The 27,500-nt window shown below is 34.4% G+C and overlaps 2 protein-coding genes across 4 annotated transcripts in view; one reads left to right on the forward strand and one right to left on the reverse strand.

The window, feature by feature from the left end:
* Positions 1-11,879, reverse strand: part of scube1 (signal peptide, CUB domain, EGF-like 1) — a 100,929-nt gene extending 89,050 nt beyond the window's left edge. For 2 of the 3 annotated variants that reach the window (NM_001260500.2, NM_001328599.1), the window contains 2 exon segments: positions 7,945-8,067; positions 11,670-11,879. In NM_001260500.2, coding sequence (NP_001247429.2) covers positions 7,945-8,067; positions 11,670-11,757 — 211 coding nt within the window. In that variant the 5' untranslated portion in view covers positions 11,758-11,879. 3 annotated transcript variants of the gene reach the window in all.
* A 2,300-nt stretch (positions 11,880-14,179) lies between these two features.
* Positions 14,180-27,500, forward strand: part of samm50l (sorting and assembly machinery component 50 homolog, like) — a 13,396-nt gene continuing 75 nt past the window's right edge. The window contains 15 exon segments of the mRNA NM_001007343.2: positions 14,180-14,313; positions 14,528-14,638; positions 15,616-15,717; positions 16,046-16,133; positions 17,515-17,621; positions 18,167-18,297; positions 18,377-18,464; positions 20,285-20,413; positions 20,494-20,565; positions 21,221-21,307; positions 22,934-23,004; positions 23,645-23,712; positions 23,793-23,939; positions 24,599-24,740; positions 26,896-27,500. The exon segment at positions 26,896-27,500 is cut by the window's right edge and continues 75 nt beyond it. Coding sequence (NP_001007344.2) covers positions 14,293-14,313; positions 14,528-14,638; positions 15,616-15,717; positions 16,046-16,133; positions 17,515-17,621; positions 18,167-18,297; positions 18,377-18,464; positions 20,285-20,413; positions 20,494-20,565; positions 21,221-21,307; positions 22,934-23,004; positions 23,645-23,712; positions 23,793-23,939; positions 24,599-24,740; positions 26,896-26,941 — 1,410 coding nt within the window. The 5' untranslated portion in view covers positions 14,180-14,292 and the 3' untranslated portion in view covers positions 26,942-27,500.

Genomic DNA, 27,500 nt, shown 5'->3' on the forward strand with positions numbered 1-27,500 from the left:
AGTTGTGCTGTTTAATATATTTACGGAAACATTTTTCCAGCATTTATTCATTCTTTCATCTTCCTTCAGCTTAGCCCCTTTATTAATCAAAGGTCCCCACAGCATATGTTTTACACAGCGGAACCCTTCCAGCAGTGGATGACCTTCCAGCTGCAACCTAGTAATGGGAAACACCAATACACACTAATTCACACACATACACTACGGCCAATTTATGTCTTTGGACTATTGGGGAAACCGGAGCATCCGAAAGAAACCCATGACAACACGGGGAGAACATGCAAACTCCACACAGAAATGCCAACTGGCCCAGTGGGAACTTGAACCAGCAACCTTCTTGCTGTGAATTATTATGTGGAATTATGTGTTATGTGTTGAATTAATATAAAAAACTATGTGGAACCCTACATGTTTTACAGTCTATAACCCAAAATTTCAATCCCCATGTAAGGATTTGAAGCTTTTTTTTTTTGAATGCCTGTATGTGAATGAAGCAGCAAAAAAGAGACTGAAGTGTCCTGTGAAGGGAGGGTCAGAGATGAAGGGTGGGCACATTTTGGCAGCCAATCAGAGCATCGGCAGCTCTGTGACGAGTCCGCAGACACCAGGCAGACAATGGCCTAGTAATGGGTCGACACCTCCATCTCTCACTCCATTTATCCATCTCCACCCCCATCCCTTCTTCTCTCACTTTCTCATTGAAACTATACAAACACACACTCCTTTAGCTGCGACAAGTACCTGACCTCTTTTACAGACAATGATCCAAAAAATAAAAGAGAAATAAGCCGGTAAACTCTTAATTCTCTCTAATATAAACCAACTAACCTATTGAGTGACATTTAAAAAGTTTGTTCAATCTTAAAATAACCTAAATCATCACACCGGTCTATTGGGAATTCTGGTGATTCCCTTGTAAGCTCCGCCCACTCAATTTGCATAATCAATCAAACCAAAAATGCTCTCTTTGTCATGTCATTATATATAACTTTTCTTTTTTAGGAGTTTTATGTCCATTGGTCAAACAAAGTTAGCCCCGCCCTCCAACTTACTTCATTGGTTGAGCCAATGTTGCAGTGTCATGCTAGTTGGGACGCTCAAACAAACAGAGCAATGTTTTGATAGAACCACAGAGCTGGTGTTTACATTTTTCAGGGATTCAACCTACAAAGAGCTTACTTATAGCTGTCTCCAAGGAAGTATTTATACTGACAAACGTTTCTGTGGCTTTTTAAATTAATCGACAGTAGGAGATACTACTAGAAATGGCATTTGCATGATAATCAGTGGTGTGAAGTAATAAATTACAATACTCAAATAACTGAGTAGGTTTTTTTCAGGAATTGTGCTTTAATAAGTAGTTTAAAAATGTAGTTATACTTTCACTTGGATACATTTTTAGTGCTTTTACTCTATTATTTTCCTTTAAACTACACCCACTACTTTATCAATTATTTTATTTATGTCTATGGTGATTGGTAAGGATGTCCAGATTCGATCATGTGATCAAAAATCGAGACCGATCACGCAGTTTCCGACTCGATCGGAATCGGACGTTTCCTCCTGATCAGGACTCAACTATACATGTATATATCTCATTCTTTTTTACACATATATAGTTATGGGTTGGCACAGAGACCTCTTTCTTGACTTGACATCACTTGCTGACATCACTTTGTTTTGTTTACCACAGACATATGGAGTTCGTCAGTAGCTCTCTACTAAGCCTTTATGTATTATAGAAGTATTGGATCAGATTTCGATATCGGTATAAACTCAAAATCAAATGACTCAGACTCGAAGGCAATTGTGATTTGCTTAAGTAGAATAATCAGTAGTAGTCTTCTGATTCCTGTCCAATCAAATCACACATCGCATCATACAGAACAACCAATATACACAAAATCGTTTCACGAAACGACAGAGAGACTGTTTAGACTGCATGCCGCTATAGAGAAGATGACAGATTCAGTATGATGACTGAAATCGCCAAATGGCCTTAAACAATAACTAAATGCATGTATGTATGGGTGTATGGGTGTTTCTTGGTACTGGATTGCGGCTGGAAGGGCATCCGCTGTGAAAAACATATGCTGGAATAGTTGGCAATTCATTCCGCTAAGGCGACCACTGATAAATAAGGGACTAAGTGTAGGAAAATGAATGACTTTTGACTCATACTTTGAGTAGTGTTTACAACAGATACTTTGACTGCACTTGTACTACATTTTTGGGTAAGTAATGGCACTTTTACTTGAGTATGATTGTTCAGTATACTGAAAAAAAGTGTTGCATGCAGAACTGTTGCAAACAATTTATTTGTGTTGAATTTAAACAAACAAATTAAGTTTAACAATGTTCAACTTAATTTGTTTGTTTAAATTCAAAACAAATAAAATGTTTACAACCACTTAACGTAAAAAAATTGAGTAAATCCAAGGAATCATCTCTGAATAATTTTTTTCAGTGTACTCCAAAAAGCTATTTATTGACATTATATAACTGTCCATCAACTTAAGTAATGTTTATTAGATTTTTCATATATTACATAATTCTATAAGCACAAATCTAAAACAGCACAATGATATTGATTTGTGATGACCATTAAGGGTTGCAGACAAGCTGACTGAATTTATTGAGCAGTTCCCACAATGTTATATACTTAAAGTATAATTAAAAACCCCAAAGGACACTGATGATGCTCCTAAAGCTTCCTGAGTGAAAAAAAAGCATCAATAAAAAGAGACAGAAGTCAACATACGTAAGTTTATGGCTCTATAAAATACTCAAGTCATTTGATCTTAGAGTGTGCTCATACTTGGCAGACTCGCCAGTTCAGATCCTCATTGGTGTATCGGCACTGTTTTGACACCTTTTAACACGTTTTAGAAGCTCTCCGCAAGTTATTAACAAGCTATATACAAATTTAGAGCATTGTTTTTTGCCATTTATTTTCGTCAAAGTTACTTTTTTTTACTGCTTGGTAATAGTAAGATAGTAGTTGGGTTTAGTTAGGGATGTAGAATAAGATCATACTTTATCGCTACTAATATACTATTAATATCTTAATAACAGGCAGGTAATAGGCCAGTATGGTAAATAGCATGAATTGTGACCTAAACAAAAGTGTCACCAGCATTTAAATAATTTAAACAATCTTTTTTTGCACAAAAAAATTACTTTTGAACAATGGAAAATTCCAGGAATCTTAAAGATTTCCAATGCAACCATACACGCCAATCAAAAACCCCTTATATTCCATATTAAAGAGATGAGTTACGAATCTCCTCATGTTCAACAGACTTCCCCAGCATGTAACAGTCTGATGTTTAGACAGACAACATGACTGCATTAGAGCGTTAGCAAGTGTTTTCTTAATTTTCTTCAAAGCCAAACACGCAGGGCTTTAATTAAAGGGTGGGTACGGGGGGTGTTAATGGGCTTTTCGCTTCAGACAAAACAGCCCCTCCATTCCCCACAATACACCACATTACACTGTGGACGGACTGTCCGCTCAGACAGTATAAGAGCAAGAAAAAAACCCGCACATGCACGTTAACATGGTGAGTTCTCTACATAACTGACAGCCCCATTGCCCTGCCATTGAGACTGCGGTTTGAAGGTGGGAGGAAAAGGCTTCTGTAAAGTCCAGAACATTCCCCGTGTTTCCTTAGAGAAATAAAAAGATGTTGTTGTAGCCCACGCCGTCTGGCCTCTGACTGGAGGACGAAGCGCTAACTGAGGAGCAGTCTGGTGCAACGCCATTTCACATCCACCTAATTCATTAATGCAATTGAGAACGGGTGTAGGGTTTCATAATAGGTAGAGAGAGAGAGCACATCTCGGCCCTTTTCCTGAAACACAAGCTTCTCTTCTGCACATGTGAAATGAACAATCTAGAAGTGCACAGATGAAGAACGCAGAGTGCAATAACAGGAAACAAAGAGAAAGAGAGAAAGAAAGAGGGGGTAAATGAGTGTTTTCTGCTTTAAAAAAGTCTATCAACCATGCAAACTTTCTTATAATCTCTTATCTGACACTTACATGGCCTTTTTTATGCGTTGTGTAGTGTGTGTGTCACATCAGATGTAAGTTTGTGTGTGTACCTGGTATTCATGTTATGGGGAACAAATGTCCCCAGAAGTATAGGAAAACCAGTATGTTTTGATCTTGTAGGGACATTTTTTGGACCCCATGAGGCTCATAAATCACATGAATGAAGTCTTTTGAAAATGTAATGTTAGGGGGACAAAATATACAATCTGTACAGTATAACCATATCCATACACTCTGACATGCACACACATACACTACTGCCAATTTAGCTTATTCAATTCACCTACTGTATAGCGCATGTCTTCAGACTGTGGAGGAGGAAACCAATGCATACACAGGGAGAACATGCAAACTCCACACAGAAATGCCAACTGACTCAGCCAGGACTGGAACCAGCAACCTTCTTGCTGTAAGGTGACAGTGTAACCACTGAGCCACCGTGTCGCCCAAAACATATTCTTCTTGGGTTAATAATAATAAAACAACTTGTATTATTTGTTTTGTTGATGTTTTGTGTATTGTGTGTAATGGAAAAAAATTGATTGAGCACAATGCATTGTATTAAATTAAATGGAAAAGAAAACGTTGCCAAATCAGTGGTGGAAAGAGTACTGAAATAAAAGTACCATTACTTGCCCAAAAATGTAGTGCAAGTAGAGTAAAACTATCTGTTGTAAATATTACTCGAAATATGAGTAATAAATAGCCCTATTAAAATTACTCAAGAGTAGTGAGTATTACGCTGTAAAAGGTTGATTTGTGCAGGGATGTGAAAATGTAACATTCTCTAGTGCATTTAGTGATTGTTTGGCCATTTCATACAGCAAACATCCATCATCTTCTCATCAGTGAAATCTCTGCGTTATTGTGTGTAAAGATGTTGTTAATCTTCTTGGACACTTTTAATACTTTCAAATGGTTTGCTGCATTTCTAAAGTGCACATATGTTTAGCAGTCGGTATCAAGCAATTTACTTTTTACGTGCCACTTGATTGAACAGGAATCTCTGGACTGATTTTTTTACTTAACCAATGCCCATAGAGCAGAAAAGAGTGACTGCAGTTTGAAGGAAAGTGGCAGTGTTGCCAACTATTTCCAATGAAAAGTAGCTAAAGCCTGCCCGAAAAGGAGCTAAATGTTGCCAGATGTCACGCTTTAGTTTGCATATCAGTGATGTCATCATGTAGTATCTGACAAGTGTAAGCCTGTCATGTCTCTACTCTCCAAGAAACCATGTATTACATTATATTAAAACATTACATCCAGACGCATAATAAATAGGTTCTTATTAACATATTACTTTGCGTGATGATGTCATTGCGTAATTGCAACTCAAATCAACATCTTTATGTAGTACAAAATAGTTCATGTTTTCTCAAATTGACTGGCCATATCAGCAAAAACATTATTTGAAATATTTCCATTTAGATTGGCATGAAAAATAGAGTTGACTATTTGTAAAAGTAATATAAACACTTTTTGTTAAGAATTTTTTATTTTTAAATGTAACACTGAGTTAGCAATTTACTCTACTGAGTGAAGCCTGCAGCCACTGCTCTTTTGAGTCAATTTTAAAAAATTGCTAAAAGTAGCCAAATGAATGTTAAAAAAATAGCTAAATTTGTTGCTAGGTGCTTTTTGGAAAAAAAAATAAAGGGTAGCATGAAAACTTGCTAAATCTAGCAACAAAATTGCTAAGTTGGCAACCCTGGAAAGTAGTGGAGTGAAAATACTGATACAGCACTAAAAATGTACTCAAGGGAAAGTAAAAGTGCACATTTTGAAAACTACTTGGTAAATTACAATTTCTGAGAAAAACTACTCAATTACAGTAATTTGAGTATTAGTTACTTTACACCACTGGCCAATATAATGCTAAATATTATATACAAAATGATGAATACCATATACAATGCATGCTTTAACCTCCTAGGGCTCAGTGGCCACATCCGTGGACAGCACATTTTAGCTCTTAAGTGGCTATTTGAAATACTTTGAATGTTTTGAGTTTTGATCTTAATCATCAACACTGGATTCTTACTTTTATTGATACTGTGTACCTGGAAATGTGAAAGAAAAGACACCATCAGGTTTTGGGCACAAACCTTGAACAAACTTAAAGGTTTACTAATTTGAATCAAGGAGACATCAAAAAGCAGAAACTTCTGGTACCAGGCCCCATCATTTATTTTTATTTTTTTAATTATATAATTTTTTTAATTCATTTATTTTCTTTCTTTATTAATTTTATCTATTGTTTTTCCCTTTTTATAATTATCTAAGGTTCCCTGTTTGGACTTCTAATAACTTTTCTTCGTTGTCGTAGACCTCTTTCAGCACGGTTTATAATATCTATTTCTATTTGTCTATTACCATTCTTTTATTTATTTATTTTTAACTGGCTTAATTTTACCCTTACCTGTAACCTTAAATGCATATTTGGTTTATTGCCTTTATTGCCTTTTTTGGTTGTTTTTGGTATGGAAATTTGTTTTATATGTATTTATGTGTGTATGTATATATGTGTATATATATTAATTTATTTTTATTTTATTATTTTTATTTGTTTTAGTGTGTCCTTGTCATTACTCTTCAGTTTTTCCTTTTTATTGACACTATTGTACTTATTGTTGGCACTATTATTAATACTATTATTTAACAACCTGCATATTTGTTATTACATGTATATCTATGCACTTCTGAGAGCCTAGACGGCATGTTTTTCTGTGTTCTAAAAATACAAAATAAAAGAAAAATTTGAAAAATCTTTTATATTTTGTTACAGACATACAGTGTCATCCTGCAACTGTTTTGCAGCATTTGAAATGTGCCAAACACTATTTTTAACTGTTCAAAATGGGCAAAAGATGTTGTTTTTACTCTCTGATAATCAAAATATGTTTAAAAAAATCTATGTTATATATGCGTTAAAAAACAGACAGGAAAAAGTATTTTATGAAAGTTCGGACCACAAGTCCACAAATATGGACATAATTTTTCTCCAAAAGTACATCATATCAAAAGATGATACTTAGGATTTATTCTAATTAGGTTCCAATAAGCCCAAATAGCAAAGAGAAATAAAAAATGCATGTAAAAAAACACCTTGGGCCTTAAGAGGTTAAAGCAACATTTGTATAAAATTACTATTAAGCTAAATGCATTTTGTATATCGATTTAATATAATGACAATATAATTATAAAGGAAACCATTAACTGATGAACAAATGCTGCAAATTAGTTTTCATAATAAAATGTGATAATAAAATGTGAATATATAAATTTGGATGAAAAAAACTTAATTGGCATTGCACAAACAGATATAAAATGCATGCCATAAAATAACACTAAAACTCTCTCTGTGAAGTTTGCATGTTCTCCTCGTGTTCATGTGAGTTTCCATCGGGTGCTGTGGTGCCCCCAGGGTCCAAAGACATGCACTGTAGGTGAATTGAATAAGCTAAATTGGAAGTAGTGTATAAATGTGTGTGAATGACTGTGTATGGATGTTTCCCAGTACTGGGTTGCAGCTGGAAGGGCATCCGCTGTGTAAAATATATGCTGAATAAGTCCACTGTGGCGACCCCTGATGAATACAGGCACTAAGCATACATGAAATAAAATGTATGCTGTTCTCTGAGTTGTAATAAAATACGCACGCATGTGTGTGTGTGTTTGGCTCCAGCTGCGTTGTGCTCTCAGGCAGAACAGCAGAGGGAGGTGTAAAGACTGGAGCAGGTTTTGGCCTTCCAGCACCTCTCACCCTCACACTGCACTTCCTCCTCACTAATTAAGACCCACAGCAGGAGCTACAGAACAGCTGGATGACCTGACTGAGTGTGTGTATGTGTGTGTGTGTGTGTGTAAGCGAAACAGAAATGGTCTCACCTTCGCAGTGCTTGCCATCTCCTTTGTAACCGGTCTTGCAGATGCACTTGAAGGACTTTGGAGTGTTCTGGCAGAGAGCGTCGATGTGACAGTCGTCTGTGGCTTCAGAGCACTCGTCAGCATCTGTGGAGGATAAGAGGCTGATAAATGCTTGTTACACATGCCAGAGCTGAAAAGATTAAAAGTGTCACTTAACAGTGTCACTTCAAGATGAGGACGCGCTGAGAGGTTGGCGCTTTAAAAAAGTGATGCTTTTTTTGGATTAATAGATCTAGTGCTTTATTGAAACGAAACATTGGTGAGTCTGTGGAGAACGTTTAGCATTGCACATTGAGTTCTAGTGATGTACTGCATATGTATAAATATTAATAAAATAAATGCATTTATTTTACACAATTACACAAACTCTTATATAGAGCATGTTTTAAAAATGTGTAATAAACCTTACAGGGTTATTTAAAAAGAAAACCACAACTTTAAAAATCTGTATTTAATCAAAGAAACATGATGGAACCTTGGGTAATTTATCAATGTGAAGAGTACTTAAAGTTCATAAATGTTTATAATGACCCCCTCCAGACACCCGAGTGACATCAACCCGAAGGTTGTGGTATTCTTTTTGAATCACCCTGTACTGACATGATAGTATGATGATAGCAGTTGTTACGTATCACATCCGAATGGTGCCCCATCACAGAAGTTCTTCATCCTTAGTGAACCACAATGCAAATAAAAATAAAAGGTAAAACAAATAAACAAATAAATAACATGAAATTTACTCATTCCTTTTCTTTTTGGCTTAGTCCCTTTATTCATCTGGGCTCAACACAGTGGAATGAACCACCAACTTATTCAGCATATGTTTTACACAACGAATGCCCTTCCGGCTGCAACCTATCACTGGGAAACACCCATACACTCCCATTCACACACATACACTAGCCTATCCAATTCACCTAGCGCATGTCTTTTAGCTGTGTGGGGAACAGGAGCATCCAGAGGGAACCCACGTCAACACAGGGAGAACATACAAGCTCCACACAGAAATGCCAACTAACCCAGCCGAGGCTCGAACCAGCGAAGTTCTTGCTGTGAGGCAATCATGCTACCCACTGCGCCACCGTTACGCAATTACATGAAATTAAATAAATTAATTATTGAATGAATGAATGAATGAATGAATGAATGAATGAATGAATGAATGAATGAATGCTAAAGAGAACTGTTCTGCGGAGAACTTTCAACATTGCACAGTGTTTTCTTGTTGTAGTTGTTGTTGTTGTTTTTAAACTTTAAAATGTTCTTCTCAAAGATCTGTTCTCTAAGGGTTCTTTTGGATCCCATAAAGGCTCATAAATCACATGAATAAAGAACGTGTAAAAAGCATTTAGTAGCAAGGTTAGGGTAGAATATACTATCTGTGTAAACAATGATTACATTTGTGGAACGTTCCAGCAAAGACCACTATAAAAGATTTGTTTTGTTAATGTTTTGTGTATATTGTGTAATTGAAAATATACTGACTCAGCAAAATGCAATGTATTAAATTGTATGGACAAAATACATTACTAGATATTACTAGAACCTTCAACATTGCACAAAGTGTTTTCTTGTTGTAGTAGTAGTTGTTGTTGTTGTTTTTAGATTTTAATATGTTCTTCTCAAAGATCTGTTCTCTAAAGGGTTCTGTTGGACCCCCTGGGAAAAAAGGCTCATAAATAACATGAATGAAGAACATGTAAAAAGGGGTTTAGGGGTAAGGTAAGGGCAGAATATCTTTACGGTATAATAATAATAATGACCTCTGTGGAAAGTTTCTGCAAAGACTGTACAACCGTGTGTTTGGACTGCTGAATAATTTCAAAAATGCATCTTTGAATACATATTCTTCTTGGGTTAATTAAAAAATCTAATGATAATAATAATAAAAATAATAATAGAACTACTTGTATTACTGGTTTTGTTAATGTTTTGTGTATATTGTGTAATGAAAAATACAGATTGAGCAAAATGCATTATATTACATTTATTAGAAAAAAATACATTATATTACTAGAACTGTCAACATTGCACAGAGTGTTTTTTTGTTTTTGTTTTTAGATTTTAAAATGTTCTTCACGCTGTGGTTGTTTCAAGTTATGTTCGCTAAAGACACAAATTAGCTGGTATGACTGCAGAAACACCTTTTTTTATTGCCATCAAAGATTCCATGAAGAACCTTAAACAACTCTCTTTCACTAAAAGGATTCACTAAAGGATTTTTCGGAAAAGAAAAACAAAAATGGTTTCTCTAAAACATCACTGCAATCTTCTGAAACCTTAATTTTTAGGATACAAAATAAAAACAAAAACAAAGAGAGTCATTATTTATAATTTTAGCTCAGTTATATCTGTTAAATGCATATGTTAAAATCAATTACATACATATTTTGTATAAAAGTGTCTGCTAAATTAATAATGTAAACGTCACAAGCAACAGAACATATCTCAGCTGTACCAAAATACAAAGTGAATGAAATAAAAATAGACTTTTATGATTAACAGTGACTTCGTGCCTGTTTGACTGATTCAGGGTGTGGTAAATGTTCTTTGTCGCTGATCTGAGAGCAGTTTGGATCTCACTGCTGGCTTAGACAGGTGAAGCTGAGCAGAACAGGGCAAAAAAAGGACCAAAATCAACTCAGACAAAATAAGTTGTCTCCGGAAAGAAGGCGTTCAGCCTATTAAGCAAGGAAAAACTGTCCAATGAGGTGATGAACTGATGCAAAAGCTGAACTCGCTCATTTATTCTCCATGATGTGAATGAATGAACGAACAAGCAGACTGCTGGCGAGCTCATTTAGGAGAGATTGACTTTTTTGAAGAGGTCAGTGAGGCGGTTTGCTTGGCTATCAATGTGCAGTTTCACCCTTTGCCGCACCAGCAGTGGCCCCTAAAACTTATTGTGTCTTTCCATCAAATAGAGCGATTCTTCAACTTTACGCAAAGCTGAATGCAACTGAACACCTTTAGCGCAGCGGTGCGCGCTTTTTACCCATCATCCAACCGTTTCAATCCGCATAAACAGAGGCACAACACTTCTGTTAGTGCATTTTATAGCTTAACAAGAATAAATTACGTCTATTTTAAAAGATTCAATCAGGAAAAATCCAGAAGTACATAATGCGCATCGCCAAACTCATTCGGGAATGAGTTAATCATTTTGGATTATTTGCAAAATGTTTTAAGAAGCTAAAATGTCACAAAATCTCCCGTCGGGTCGCTGACAATCTGTTTTTATTGTTTGTCTCATTATTGACTTTTCCAGGCATTCATTATGGAGAGACACAATGCGTATTGACGGTAGTGGAGGAGTGAGGGGTCGATAAGCCCCCCGCACCGACCCCATCAGGGCGGCTCATGTTCCTATAGACCCCAAGGAAATCTGAAAAGACACCAGCAAAAGCTCTCCTTGAGGAATATCACGCGTAAATAAAACCAAACCGTCGCGTTCAAATGCGCATAATGCACTAATGACAGGGCAAAGTATGACTACATTGTTTTTCTAAATGAACGCAGCTGGCTTAATCAGACAGAGTGCATTGCAGTTTCGCTAAAATCACATGCAAAAAAGAAAGCACTGACTTACAGTCCTTACAGACTTAAATTTCAGGTAATAAAAGTTTAACAAAAAATAATATAAGGTTTGTTAAAATACATTTTTAAAAAGACAGATGAAGACTTACCTGGGACTCCAACATTTCCCATGACATCTAAAGTATTTATGAGGAGGAAAAGCAAACAGACGTCCCAGGAGAAGCAGGCAGGACCCATGGTTAGAGGCTGTGAGTGAATGGGTCTCTCCAGTTGTGCGTTTCTTTGATAAGCAGCCTTTCTGCTGCTGCTGGCAGAGCGAGCACCACAGCTCGAGACTCCGGACGCCGCTGATTGGTTTGTGCACATTTGAGGAGGAGATGGAGGTGGAAGGCAGGGGGGTAGAGAGAGAGAAAGAGAGAGAGAGAGAGAGAGAGAGAGAGAGAGAGAGATAGGGGGGGAAGACTATACAGTGCTGAACATGTATGAGTAGACCCCTTACAAATCTCTATTTTAAATTCATGTTTTTAATAGGAAATATCATATTTGTGCATATGCATTGGATTAGTCAGCACTGAAGCCAAATCTGGAGCTTATCTAACAAAATTACTTAGGACAACGGTTCAAATCAGTACACCCAAATGTATATATTAGGGGAAAATATTAAACAAAAATAATAAAAAAAGCACAGTTTAAGAGAAACAAATAAATATGTATAAAATGTTGTTGAAATTTTGTAGTTTGTAATTTTTTATTCAATATTTTGCATGGATTTAAATAATGTCTCTATTTCTAAAGATATTTGGTGACTAAAATATTATTTTAATACACAAATCGGTTCAATAAATTAGTTTTGTTCAAATGCACCAAAATATATGACCAATATTTACTGAGAAATGAATAAAAAAACATAATTTTTAAAATGGGTGTGGCCTACTTAATTATGTGAGCACTGTAGCTATATCTATATCTGTATTATATTGTTTTATATAAATAAATGTATGTATGTACTGTTAATATGCACGTATACTATATTCATTTCTATTTTATTAGTTATTATTGTTGTTATTATTTTCATCTATATTGTTATAACTATTTTTATATTGACTTTGATTTCCCTCTGCTATACTTTTTGGTAATATGTATGTATGGCATGCCAATAAACTGAATTGAATTGACCTGAGAGAAAGAGAATAAATTGGAAATTGTCATAAATGAATTCCAAAATGTTGATTGTTAAATATACTGTTCATTATTGTGTGTGTTTTTTAATCACTATTACTATGTCATTTGTTTTATGATGTATTCAATGTAAACATCACAAATGCTTTCTCAATACATAAGTCACATTTGTCATAAATTAAAGCAGGTTTGAATTGAATTGAGAGAGGTTTTATCTAATAATCGGAAATAAAAACAATCAATATCCAGCTTTCCACCACTTTACACACAATAAATACTTACATAAATAAATAAATAAATAAATAAATAAATAAATAAATAAATAAATAAATGATAATAAAAGAGAGTAATAAATAAATAAATTGTCAATATTATGACAATGCACAACTTCATACACTCACACTGCATTATCATATAAAGGCCTCATTAAATAGGTTATATAATTATTCCACATTTTTCCTAACCCTTAATGGTTGTTAACTGTAAGTACCGCATCTGCAGCTAAAGTTAAAATAACAGTAAAAACAAATGTTAGGGACAAAAGTGACAAATCCTGATCAGTTTGGATTAATTTAATAATCACTAAGTTATATTATTTTAGTTCAACAATAAAAGATTATTCTGAGTTGGGTCATTAGAAGCAGTGGAGGTCCATCAATATTAACCCATTACAAGAGAGGCTATACTGCCCTCTGTCGGCGAAATGGCGAGGCAACTTTATGAAAGCATGAGCAACTGTTTTAAATCAAAAATGATTCTTTAGCAGCAAATTATAAGTTTTGAAGGTTCAGGAGACTGAAAAATTGATGCAGAAAGTGAAGCACTGAATCACAGGAATAAATTACATGTAAAAGAAAACATTTTCATACAAATCCTGAAAGGTTAAATTGAAAATATGTTCCACAATATGATTTTTAAAATCAAATAAAGCCTTGGTAAGTATAAGAAACTTGCAGATACCCTCATTACATTATAGGTTACATTGCATAGGTTACACTTCTATTATAAAAATTTCAAAATATCAATAGTCGATTTATCCAGATATCAAATATTTCAATTTCATAAAAACAACAATCAAATAACTACGGTGTTAGCTATAGAACACAGCCAAAACAACATGGCAATGTCTTTTTAGTGAGTAAAAATATTTTGTACGTGACCCCATATGCACCAAAACACTTGTTTTGACGCATTAGTCAATTTTTGCGGTAGTGTGTTGACAGGCAAACAAACAAACCTTGCCTCTCCAGTCTGAAATACGCGTGACGCTCCATGTATATTTCCTGACATCCATTTTAGACTTTTCTGTGTTTGAAAACAAACGCCAAATATACACTGCTCAACCTTAATAACAAAAATAAAAGCGCAAAAACTCAAAATGACACGCAAGGCGACACACAACTTAAAGACCCGCCCATAATTCACGACGTCACATCATTCCAGCCAATCGCTGTTGAGGATCGCCAAGCCATCGCGTGTCATGGCGTCCTCCTTGAAGAGGGTTGGGTTCACAGCTTCATAATAGTGCAATATTTTCCTTTCTTACCATCTTCTAAGCTGCTCAAGCGCGTTTACGATATTACTGCGACGGCAATGGGGACTGTGCACGCACGGGTAAACGTTTTCTAAAAGATTCAGGGTGAAATATACCTGTTATGCTTGTGACCTCTTGTGCCCAGAATTACTGTGCAGGTCTATTGCTGGTTGTCTCTATGTGTGTTACACTGTTAAAGCTATATGAACAGGACGCCTTTGTGCAGCTATTGTTATTATGTCTATTCTTGTGTGCAATAAATAATTCCGCCATGTTTGTTTTTTTGTTTTTTAGAGTATGGACTCGTACCCCATGTATGGACGAGATCTGGGCGTTAACACGGATGATTTGGAAGTGATGGAGGCGGTGCAAGAAACCAAGCAAGAGGTTTTAGAAAATAAAGATGTAAGTTAACTTAAACGGTTACCGACTAACTTATGCAATGATTTAACACATGAAAAAAAACGTGATATTTGAATATGTTCTGTGGTTTTAGTGTGCCACATGAAAATGTTTTGACATGCACTCTAGTTTTGCTATATCATGTAAATGACATGAAGAACATGGAAATATCTTTTTCATATCCATCTATTCAATCTATGCCATATTGGTGTAACTTTTTAAATACAACTGTGCTTTAATGCATGGCAAAGTACAGAAATTTATGAATATAAATGCAAAATGGGGTTTTCAAACATCGGTAAGTTTTATACAGCTTTTAATATTTTTTTTTCTATGTATTACAATGCATCCTGCTGGATTTTATTTAATTTCTACTAGATTTAAAATAATCATGCATTATTAAAAACGACTGACAGAAGACACCCACTGAAATGTCATACGATGTAACAGATTATATACAAAAACCTAATAACAATATTCAGATCATGACATATTAAAAGACTTACGTATGGTTCAACCTTGAAAAAATATTTAACCGCGTTATCAATGTTTGATAATATCCTTCATACCACTTGTCAACAATATGTTATCATTTAAAATAACATTTATTTGGAACTTTTACTTTTTTTTTAAGTACTCTGAATGTCAATGGAAAATTACTTCACCCATATTCTTTTTTTCTTTTCACAAAGTCGTTTGTTTTATATGCATATGCATTGTGTACAGTTCAAGTCAAGATTATTAGCCCCCCTGTTTATTTTTTCCCCAATTTCTGTTTACCGGAGAGCAGATTTTTTTCAACACATTTCTAATCAAAATAGTTTTAATAACTAATTTCTAATAACTGATTTATTTTATCTTTGCCATGATAACAGTAAATAATATTTTACTAGATATTTTTCAAGACCCTTCTATACAGCCTAAGGTGACATTTAAAGGCTTTAAAGGTCTCAGACTTTGAATTTTCTATTCTCATCTAGGTTGTTGTTCAGCATGTCAACATTGAAGGCTTGGGCAGAACTAAAGAGGATTACTTGGGCTATGAAATCTCTGATGTATTCACCGCCAGGAACCTGGTTGAAGTGAGTGAGCCGTCAAAGCCAGTGTTTATTAGGGCTAGTTATTATCAGCAGTGATTGACCAAAATCATTCAATTCAATCATCAGTGTTTATTTGTAATTTCAACAATTCCCTTAAAAGTTTTTACAGACATATTATACATACCAATGTAATCTTGCTCTGTTAAAACAAAGTGTCTGTATATGCATAAATGAAAACGGCTAATTATTACTGGCTTAGTCGTATTTGCTGTGATTAAATAGCATGACATGTTTCAGCATTGTATTGGCTCACAGATATCTGCCATTCAGAAATATTCAAATATGTTATAAAAACCTAGCTTTTTCGCAGGTGATGAGAAAATCCCATGAGGCCAGACAGAGGTTGCTCCGTCTAGGCATATTCAGAGACGTGGAGGTGGTGATTGACATTTCAGAAGGTACTGCATGCATAACATCTTCATGTATGATTAAATTACAAATATTCATAATTAACTACTACTAAGGCTGCAGTATATATCATTTCAACTTTGATATGGCAATGTGCTCATATGCAATAGTAACATTGCTAGATCTCAAGCAATTTCAAGTGAGTTTAAACCCATTGGGCTCAAGAAATTCAAAAGTTTGCCACTTTAAGAAAGATTGTGTTCATTATTTATACTAGCATGAAGACTATATCATGTTATTTTACATTGGATTATTGAATTTATTGAATGTACTGTTAGACTCCACCAAAAACTATAAAGCGCTGATTATTTCATTTTTTGTAATCTTATGTCCTATTGTTTTTATTTGTGATTTGGTTATTTTTTATTATATATTTGTATGTTTAAGTGATCATAAAAAAAATCATCAAGTAAAATCATGCTAAATCAATGTAAAATTAAGAATTATTTTAAAATAGTCGCCTTGTGAAATTATATTCCAATCACAATATATAGTTGCAGAAAAACTAAAGTTTGCAACGTCACTTTTGTTTCAGTATCGTGTGGCCCTAACTTTACATGTTGTACTTTTAAGGTTGAAGCAAACCACAATGCAGGAGAATATTAACCTAAAGCAGCACATTTACATGCTCATAAAGAATGAAAGACCAGTGGGTCCAAAGATCATGCCTTTAATTGTCAGCATTATATCTGTAGATTTATATATATATATATATATATATATATATATATATATATATATATATATATATATATATATATATATACACACACACACAAGAGAGACAAGTTTAGAAATTTCATAAACTTCATAATAGTTAAATGCACGATTTTTTAAATAAGTAATCTATATAGGAATCCACTATGATTTAAAATAATAGTTAAAAGAAAAGGGGCGATTTATTTTTACTGTTAAATAAAAAAAGAAGGTATTTTGAAGAATGTTTGCTAATAGCAGTTGACAGTTCCCATTACTTTATATAGTATTTTTTTTCTGCTATGAAAGTCAGTGGGTCCCGTCAGCTGCCTGGCTACAGCATTCTTCAAAATATATTTAATTTTGTTTAACCGTAGCAAGAAATTCATGCAGTTTTGAAACATGTGCAATTGTTATGCTTTGTTATATTTAGGATCTATATTTAGAATCTGTTTAATTTGATTTGATTTTACTGGGCTCAAAATAATTGTACATTATTAAAACGACGGACAGAAGACACCCATTAAAAAGTTGATATATATATATAACCAATAAAATCCACTTATTTTTAAAGGAATAGTAAAAAGTTCATGCAGTTTTGGAGCAAAAACTTAAAGTTTATTGGTGCTACAGAGTTGTTTCCATTTCCTAAGTTGTTTTTCGGATCTTCTTTAGGAGCAGACGCTTTGCCAAATGGACTTGATGTTACGTTTGAGGTTACTGAGCTTAAACGACTTACTGGAAGTTATAATACCATGGTTGGAAACAATGAAGGCAGCATGGTAAGAACAATAACAACCGCATAAATCACTTGCATCTTCCTAACCAGGTGTAAAACCACAATTTTCAAGTACAAGCTGTGTGTTCACATTAAACATAAGGGATTGTGGACCTATAGTGATTTACATAATTAGTACTGCCTAATATTTGGTTGAGACCAGTGTTGTTGATGCATAATTTGTACTGAATAAAATCGTGGAAGATAACGTGTACAAATTATAAAAAAAAACTAACTCTGCTGCTTTTCTAATGTTTCACTGCATTCGTTAAAAGCATAAGCAATATTTGTTAAGCTCATTTAATGTTAGTCATCTTACCAGTCACTAAAAAAGATCAAAAGTTGTATCTTTTAACAGTAATTAATAGACTGTTTAAAAAAATGCTTTAAAAAGATATTGCTTCCTATTACTTACAGTTAGTTATGCATGAATTAATGTAAAAAAATAAGCATCGTGTTACCAAAATGAAAATAAAATCTAGTTATCTAGTTTTCTGTGTTATTTCACATGGCTTGTCATTGTTTTACTGAATGTTTGTTCCTCTGCAGGTCTTGGGGATTAAACTTCCAAACATGCTTGGCCGAGGAGAAAAGCTCACCTTTCAGTTTTCCTATGGAACTAAAGAGACGTCCTACGGCCTGTCATTCTTCAAACCACAGTCAGGATACTTCGAACGCAAGTATGTTTTCTGCTTGATTTATGCTGTTAGATTATTATATATTATTAAAAATAATAAACAACATCTTTGCTTTGTGTAGCTTCACTGTGAACCTGTACAAAGTCACTGGGCAGTTTCCCTGGAGCTCTCTGAAAGAGACGGACAGGGGAGTTTCTACAGAACTTAGTGTAAGATATCAACTCCATCCAGTGTGGGAATTATACATTGACTATTAATATATATATATATATATATATATATATATATATATATATATATATATATATATATATATATATATATATATATATATATATATATATATTTTTTTTTTTTTTTTTCTTTACATTCTTTTTATTAAATTGTTTTACATTGGCACAAGAGTTCTGATACAAAATTTTCCACATTTATTTTTTACAAAGGTTTTTAACATCAAACACTAAATACATAGTAAAGGGGAAAAAGAAAAGGAAAGAAGAAAGGACAAATATCTAAATAAAAGAAAAAAGAAAACAATAAATAAACTGTATTGTCTTTGGCAGGGTTTAACTGTTGCTTTCTTGTTAAAGTTCAATGTCCTAGTTTTTTTTTCTAAGCCAGGGGTTCCCAAACTTTTCAGCCTGCGACCCCCAAAATTACAATCCCACCCGACCCCCCCACTTTGAGAACCACTGTTCTAAGGGAAAGTCTGATCTTTTTAAGCTAGACATAGAATTTTTTTATCAGTGCTGAGCAGACAATTTATATATTTAATAAAATGACTAAATATTTATCAGTTTCAAACTTGTTTATCAAAACCTATCAAATTTATTTAAGATTTCAGGGGTTTGAGGGGAAAATTAGCAAATTGTTTGACCTTGAGTTCTGACTCTGATGGGTGATTTCAGCAAACCTGTTTCACAAAGACAACCTATTTTTTAGTTATTTCTTTTTTATTTCAGTTTTTATTGTCAAAAGAGAGAGTTTACAGCATCAGTAGACATATGTCATATGTCACTTTTACAGCTTTTACAGTTTAAATTCCCCAATCAGGGACCAAAGAGAAAATACAAATTTCTTCATAACAGCAACCGAACATATCCCTTTGCCTTATTTTACATCATTCTAATCAAAACTATATACAGAAAAAAGAGAATAAAGAATAAAGGGTGGGGGGGGGGGGGGGGGGGGGAAACAATGTTACCAGTTAAAATAAATCCTATAGAAGAAAAACATTAGGAAATGTTTTTAGCTAATTTCTTAAAAACATTAAGAAAAACATTATAATGGGAGTAATATACGCAGTTCATTTAAACCATAAGTCAACAAATATATATATATTTGGTTGTGCACACTGCATGTAATTTTCTCCATAAAATATACATTTTTCAAAACATCAATCAAATCTTGCATTTGTTGTGGATTAGGTTTATACCAGCATCTAGGCTTTTTTACAAGGATGATTCTATACATATATTTGTTTTTTCTTGACAGCCTATTTTGATTCAAAGTAAAAAAAAACAAAAAACATATGTAGATTAAAAAAAAACAAACTTTTGGTTGGAAGGCTCACCCGATGTACAAAAATCATGGTTTAAACCATTATAGGGCAGTCCAATTTGTCTATATTAAAGTGTTTTTGTTATTGTTACTAATTAAAATACAAATTATTGCACTCTATTTTCCACTGTTTAAAGCAAATACCCCCTTACAACTTGTTTTGACATCCTTCAGGAGGGATCGAGTGTTGTTTAGGGGGTCAACCCCTCCTGTAATTCACACTGTAACTACTCACTTAAAAAGCATTAATAATGTAAGATCTAAAGGGATAGTTCACCAAAAAACTTAAATATACTTATTGTTAAGTTTCTTTTCTTCTTTTGAACATATAAGAAGGTATTTCGAGGAGTATTGTAAAACCGTTAACCATTGACTTTAATGATATTTTAATTATAAAATTATGGAATTCAATGGCTGCTGGTTGGAAAGGGTGAATTTTTGGATCAACTTTTTCTTTAATGCCTTGCAGTTTCCTCTCTGGATGACCGATCACACTCTGAAATGGGAGGGTGTGTGGCGTGAACTGGGATGTTTGGCCCGCAGCGCCTCCTTCGCTGTGAGAGAGGAGAGCGGCCACACTCTTAAATCTGCACTTTCAGTAAGATGTACTCCATTTCACTAATTGAAAGTGTTTATTAGACTAATGATGGATTTAATGGATTTCCTGTCACACACTAGCACACCATGGTAGTAGACACCAGAAACTCTGCCATTTTGCCCCGAAAAGGTGCCTTACTGCGGATCAACCAGGTGTGTGGATTCAAGCTTCAACATTTCTCACATTATCAAAGTGTATTCCTCTTGATAGTTTATAACATGGTAATAAAAGATGCAGGTAAACTGTCTCAGATCTAATTCATCTTGATCATGTCAGTTAATCTTCATAGAAACATATAGTTTCTATCTATTATATGGTATATATTTATTTACTTAGATATTTTATTATATGTTTTTTAAAGTAAAACTTAGGGAGAATAGATCTTTTATTTCAATGGGACTATCCTGGTAAAACAAAGGATGAAAATCAAAATAAAATAAATAAATGCAGACAAATATCAGTAATTTGTTAGACCTCAATGACTTCAGGTGTTCCCCAGACACACTGCAGCAGCCTGTTCGCTTCCATTTGGTTTTAGTATGAAGATTCTTTGCCTATAATATGTTACAGTTTACTTTATTTTGTTATCCTCGCTTTCATAAATGAATTATAGTGTCCCGCAGCCACTAGCTAAAAGCATATATTCAGTAATTAAATGGTGTCAGTCTGAATAATTTATGGTTGGACTGTAAAAGTGCCTTTTTCTTATGTCTTCGCTTGACATTACTTTGTTGAATTTTGCATTCCTGCCTGAAGTAGGTTTAACAGCATTGTTAACCAATAGTTTTGCTTTCTCTGTTGGTTTAGGAATTGGCAGGATACACCGGTGGAGATGCCAACTTTCTCAAAGAGGACGTCGAGCTGCAGCTTAACAAACAATTCATCTGGGGATCGGTGCGTAATCCTTATAACCATATATTGTTGTTCTACTTTAGAAGGACTGCAGTTCATAGATTTCATGTCACACCACACCATTAATAAAAGCATCCTTTGGAGGGCAAAAAAATTTCAGTGATGTTAAAGAGATCCCAAAAATGAACATTTGCCTCATTTACTCACTCAATTGGTTCTAAACTTTGATTAATGTATTACATCAGTCAAACACAAAACACGCTATTCTGAAGAACGCTGGAAAAGCAGCCATGGACATGAACAAAATTAACATACTTCAGGATATCTTCCTGTGTATTCAACAGAAGAAAGAAACTCAAACAGGTTTGGAACAAGTGGAGGATGATTTAATGATGGCAGAATTGTCTTTTTTTGAGCAAACTATCCCTTTAACTAATACCTTAACTATTCTTAACATTGTTTTTAATCGAAACTCAGATGTCCTTTGAGATATGTACCTCATTGGTTCTCATATGTTGAGCAGGTACGCTTGAACTTTTCAATGTTAATACAGTACACTGCAAAAAAAGATGTTTTTCTTCTTAGTGTTTTTGTCTTGTTTCTAGTCCAAATATCTACAAATACTTAAATCAAAAAGCATTTTATAGACAGGTCTTCTTTTAAGAAATAATATGCCAAAATGAAGTGAGTTTTTCCTTAAAACAAGCAAAATAATCTGCCGATGGGTTAAGCAAAATAATCTCATGCCAGAAGGAGAAACAAGATTATTTTGCTTACCCCATCGGCAGATTATTTTGCTTGTTTTAAGGAAAAACTCACTTCATTTTGGCATATTATTTCTTAAAATAAGACTATATGTTTTGTTTGTCAAGAAAATGCTTCTTGATTTAAGAGTTTTTAGATATTTGGACTAGAAACAGGACAAAAAATCAAAGTAAGAAACACATTTTTTGCAGTGTATGTGGGGGGGGAAGCTGAAATGAGATCTGTTCATGATATTAAATGCTTTATTCCTCAGAAGACTTGGATTAAACACTTAATTCCAAATAATAATATATTTTTAACTTATTTATATTTTGAAACATCGTGATTTTCATTGGATTTTTTATGCTGTGGTGAACACTTTAATACATTACACCACATTTTCAGCGATTGAAATGCTGCAGTAAGTCTAGCTGAAGTAGCCAAAAACTTGCCATTTCTTCACATCTTTGTTCTTATTTTATGAGGTGATCTAAATGTTTGTGGTTTGAAACAAATGGAAACTTGACAGGCCTGAACTGTGGCTTGACCGAAGTTTTGCCCAACAGGTTTCCACACCTATGGTGTGACTGAAAACTATGAATAAAAGAATATCTGGTCGCACTTAACAATAAGATTTCATTAGTTAATGTATTTACTAACATGAACTAATAATGAACAATACTTGTCTTTATTAATCATAGTTCAACATTTACTAATGCATTATTAACATCCAAATTCATGCTTGTTACATTAGCTAATACACCGTGAGTTAAAATAAACAAACAATTAACAAATACTGTAATAAATGTACTGTTTATTATTTGTCTTTGTTAGTAAATGCATTAACTAATACAACCAAGTGTTACTAAAAGTCTGTATTTTGGACATTTAATAAAAAGTATGTCTAATGTTTTTCTCTTACAGGTTTTATCTGCGTCTTTATGGGGAGGAATGATCTATCCTCTTGGGGCTCAGCCTACCTCCATTGCTGACAGGTGTGCATTTGTCTGTCTGCTTTCAGCCGGATGCACCATTGCTTTATAATTATAACTGATTATACATTTATAATAGAATAATTATACAGGATATGCAAAGAAGAAGCAATCTTATAAAGTCACTGATCTTAAGAAACATTTCATAATGTAAAATTCACACTGTGCCCAATTAAAAACCCATTTGGCAGGGACACGCAGGCAATTTTAAACATTTCCCTTAAGAACAAGATGTTTTCATCCCTTCTGTGATCATGTTCTCAAAAAAGTATCTGATTGGCTGACAGCAGATTTAAAGCCAGAGAGTTTCTGTTTATATCATTTTTAGTGCATTGTTGGTAATACTTTACATAAGGTTGTATTAGTTAATGTTAGGTAATGCATTTGCTGACAGGGTCACATTATGAACAATACATTTATTACAGCATTTGTTCTTTGTTAGTTCTTAGTAGCTCTCTAATATTAACAAGAATTCATTTGTATTTTAATAAAGCATTAGAAAATGTTGAACTATGATTAATACATGCTCTACACGTATTGTTCATGTTAGTAAATACATTACCTACCATTAACTAATGAAACCTTATTGTAAAGTGTGACCACATTGTTTATGACTTGTTTATTTTTCAATTTAATTTGTCAGGTTTTACCTGGGGGGCCCAACCAGTGTTAGAGGTTTCGGCATGTACAGTATAGGCCCCCAAAGTGAAGGTATTGCACACATATTTTTATAACATTTAATATTTCTTTATGATTATTTTGCTTCTAATTTAAAACCGGTATCTGATCAGGTGATTATCTGGGTGGTGAGGCATATTGGGCAGGTGGGCTTCACCTTTACACACCGCTTCCCTTCCGCTCAAATAAGGGCGGACTAGCAGACCTCTTCAGGACACACTTCTTCCTTAATGCTGGAAACATATGCAACCTCAACTACGGTGAGTAATCATTAGTCACAAACTGTGCCGAATCACTTTTCTAACCATTTCTAAATGCTTTAATGTGCAGATGTCAAGTTCCTAGAGGAAACTCTGCACAGTTTAGCTTTAACCCTAATTAAACACACCTAATAAAACTAATTGAGTCCTTCAGGATGGTTTTAAACCTCCAGGTAAGTGTATTGAAGCAGGGTTGGAACTAAACTGTGCTGCGGCCCTCCAGGAACTGAGTTCGACAACCCTGCAAATACATTGAGTAGCTGCTATGTAATTGGCTGATTAACATTTGTATTAACGAGCAGTTGAACAGGTGTACCTAATAAAGTGGCCAGTTAGTTTATGTGCCGTTTGTCCACATGGTGATGCTGTTTGTTGAAGCTGTAGTACAGCGGTCTTAACCTCAATTCCTGGAGGGCCGCAGTTCTGCATAGTTTAGCTTCAATCACCTTCAAGTCACACCTGCTTAATAGTCTCTAGTAGTCTTGAACAGCTTGATTAGTTGGATCAGCTGTGCTTGATTAGGGTTGGAGCAAAACTGCCCTCCAGGAATTGAGTTCAAGACCGTTGCTTGAGTATTAGTTTTTAAACATTTTCATGTTTAATTCAGCCTTCTGTTTACAGTAGTATTAACTTTGCCTTATGGTTTTGTGTTTGTGTAGGAGAGGGACCACGTGCACACCTGCAGAAGTTAGCCGAGTGCATCCGCTGGTCTTACGGCGCAGGAATTATTCTACGACTGGGAAACATTGCTAGGCTTGAACTCAATTATTGCTTCCCCATGGGCGTCCAAAGTGGAGACAGGTACATATGCTCACGCATTTAAACATATTCATGATTAATCACATCGCTGATTAAATAAAGGCAGTTTGGAATTTGATAATGCTTGTGCTGTTAAAAAAAATTAGAAAAGACGTCATATTTTGGTTTGGGAAATGCATCAAATAAAGCAGTAATTTTAAATACAAACATATTAAATGCTGTGTACTTTTAATAACAAAAGTGCTTTTAAAGCTTTAAATATTTTGTATAAAAATATAAATAACATTTCATGCTCAGTCTCAGCATTTATGTAAAAATTAAACATGCTTATTAAAACATATAAAAGAAAATAAGTTAATGTTACTGAATGTTAATTATTAGTAATTTTAAATACATTTATCTTTTAAATCATAGTAAATCATAATCTGTAAATCATAGTAAAAAAGAGAATATCTTTGCTCACAAAGAATAATTAAATAACACACATGCATCTAATTCTGAGGTGTCAAACTCCTGGAGGGCCACAGCTCTCCTTTTAGCTTTAACCCTAAATAAACACACCTGATCAAACTAATCGAGTCCTTCAGGCTTGTTTGAAACCTCTAGGTAAAGCTGCGGTCACACTGCACTTTTCTCCCCATAGACTTCCATTCATATGCATACGAATGCGTCAGACCGGAAGCGCAAGCTCGTGCAACAAGTATCGCTGTTTGCTGCAATTGGAAAGTTCAAGCTTGGTGAACTCTAACCTGCAAAATCGCATCATGTGGCTGCATAAGACCATTCGAAGATCAAAACATGACCTTTCTGTACAGACATTTAAAATATGGACCAATCGCTCGCTTTTTTAAATGTCTAATCACCTTGTTTAATCCTGCATCTTTTCGCAGCGCCGTACAACAGAATTTCACATGCTCAAACTCAAGTGTGATTGCGGCATATTTCAGCTCCAACCTTGAAAAACACACCTGAGCCAATTAATTTGGACCCGAACAGCACTTGAAAATTACAGGCAGGTGTGTTTAATATGGGTTGCAACTGAAATCTGCAGGAAGGTAGATCTCCAGGAACAGGGTTAAGCCCTTTTTGATCTAATGCATGAAACAAGTTCTTACACTTTTATTGATGCTTCAAACCACATTTTCAACTCTAAACATATTACAGTAAAATACATTAAAATGCATGTTAACAAATATTTATTTTCTTCACCAAAAACTCTTCTTTTCTCTGATGTTTGGACTACTTATTTGCTGTATTTCTCATTATTATGCTGCTCTCAAATGACCTGTGGGCTTTCTTTTATATTTTAGGGTGTCCGCTGTGTCTTAAAATGTCTTAAATTTCAAAACATAAATTTTAGGTCTTAAAAAAATCCCAAATTGGCGACTCCCAGCAAGAAGGTTGCTGGTTCAAGTCCCAGCTGGGTCAGTTGTCATTTCTGTGTGGAGTTTGCATGTTCTTCCTCCAGGTTTCCTCCTGGTGCTTTGGTTTCCCCCAAAGTCCAATGACATGCACTGTAGGTGAATTAAATAAACTAAATTGGCCGTAGTGTATGAGTGTGAATGTGAGAGTGTATAGGTGTTTCCCAGGACTGGGTTAAAAGCTGAAAGGGCATCTGCTGTGTAAAACATATGCTGGATAAGTTTGAGGCGCTGTGGCGACCTCTAATAAAGGGAGTAAGCCGAAGGAAAATGAGTGAATGAATGAGTCTGAACTTCACTGACCTATTGTGTTGTAGGACTTAAATGGTTTTAAACAGGTTTTATTTTTGCTTTGTCCCAATAAAGCTATTCAAATTGGGCTGGCGTCCAACCATACATCTCAATAAAATCTTAATTTTATGTTTTATATATTTTTTTATATCAGAGATACAATTCATAACAGTTGTAAGACATTTTTACAGCAAATTACCCGAATTAAGTTCCCTATTAACTGAAAAAAAATCTAAAAACAATTACACGATTCCTCATAATAATAAACTTCCCAATAATAATATAATAATACCAAGCCAATAGAAAAAAAATATTAGTTCTGTATAAGTCTAAGATTTCATTCTTAATGGTCTTAAAATGGTCTTAAAAAGTCTTAAATTTGACTTGATGAAACCTGCAGAAACCCTCTATTTTATATTATACTTTTTTCCCCCCAAACCTACAAATAAGCAACAACAGATCAATCTTTTTTTGTATCCTGACAGGATATGTGACGGGGTGCAGTTTGGAGCAGGCATTCGATTCCTGTGATCGGAACTGCAAGGGTTTGTGGGATGCACATACTACTTTTGTAATAGTATTGGATGTTGAACACTAATTGAAGACCCCTCCTGCATGCACACCAAGAAAGCACTTTGTTTTTTTTTTTTTTTACCCTGTAAGACAAAAAACAGAACGTTTCCCTGCACTGTTTGAATAAGATGTCTGAAATCTGACTCTGCAAGGAGACTGCAGGTGCTTAAAGGGTCTAAACTAGGCTAGGTTTCCAGTGATGAAACAAAAAACAAGAATAAATTTAAACCCACATCACCGTCCATCCTTATAAGACATGCTTTGTCAGTGTTAAGAGATGTGCAGTGTCAGTTTTGGGTGAAGTATGAGAGTAAATAATAGATTAATAAACGATGCATAGCCATATTACATGAACGAAGCACCTTTTTAACTGTAGTGATTTATGTTTCCGTCTGTTCTCTCCTCTAATGCCAAACTAGATTAACGAATTGATTCAAACTCACCCAATAATCAGTGACTAGTTTTTTTTCCAGCCATAAGATCCCTTCAAATCCACCAGCAGTGCTTTATTATTAGG

This window comes from Danio rerio, chromosome 4, assembly GCF_052040795.2.
Source record: "Danio rerio strain M-AB ecotype USA chromosome 4, GRCz13ab, whole genome shotgun sequence".
NCBI classification, from domain to species: domain Eukaryota; kingdom Metazoa; phylum Chordata; class Actinopteri; order Cypriniformes; family Danionidae; genus Danio; species Danio rerio.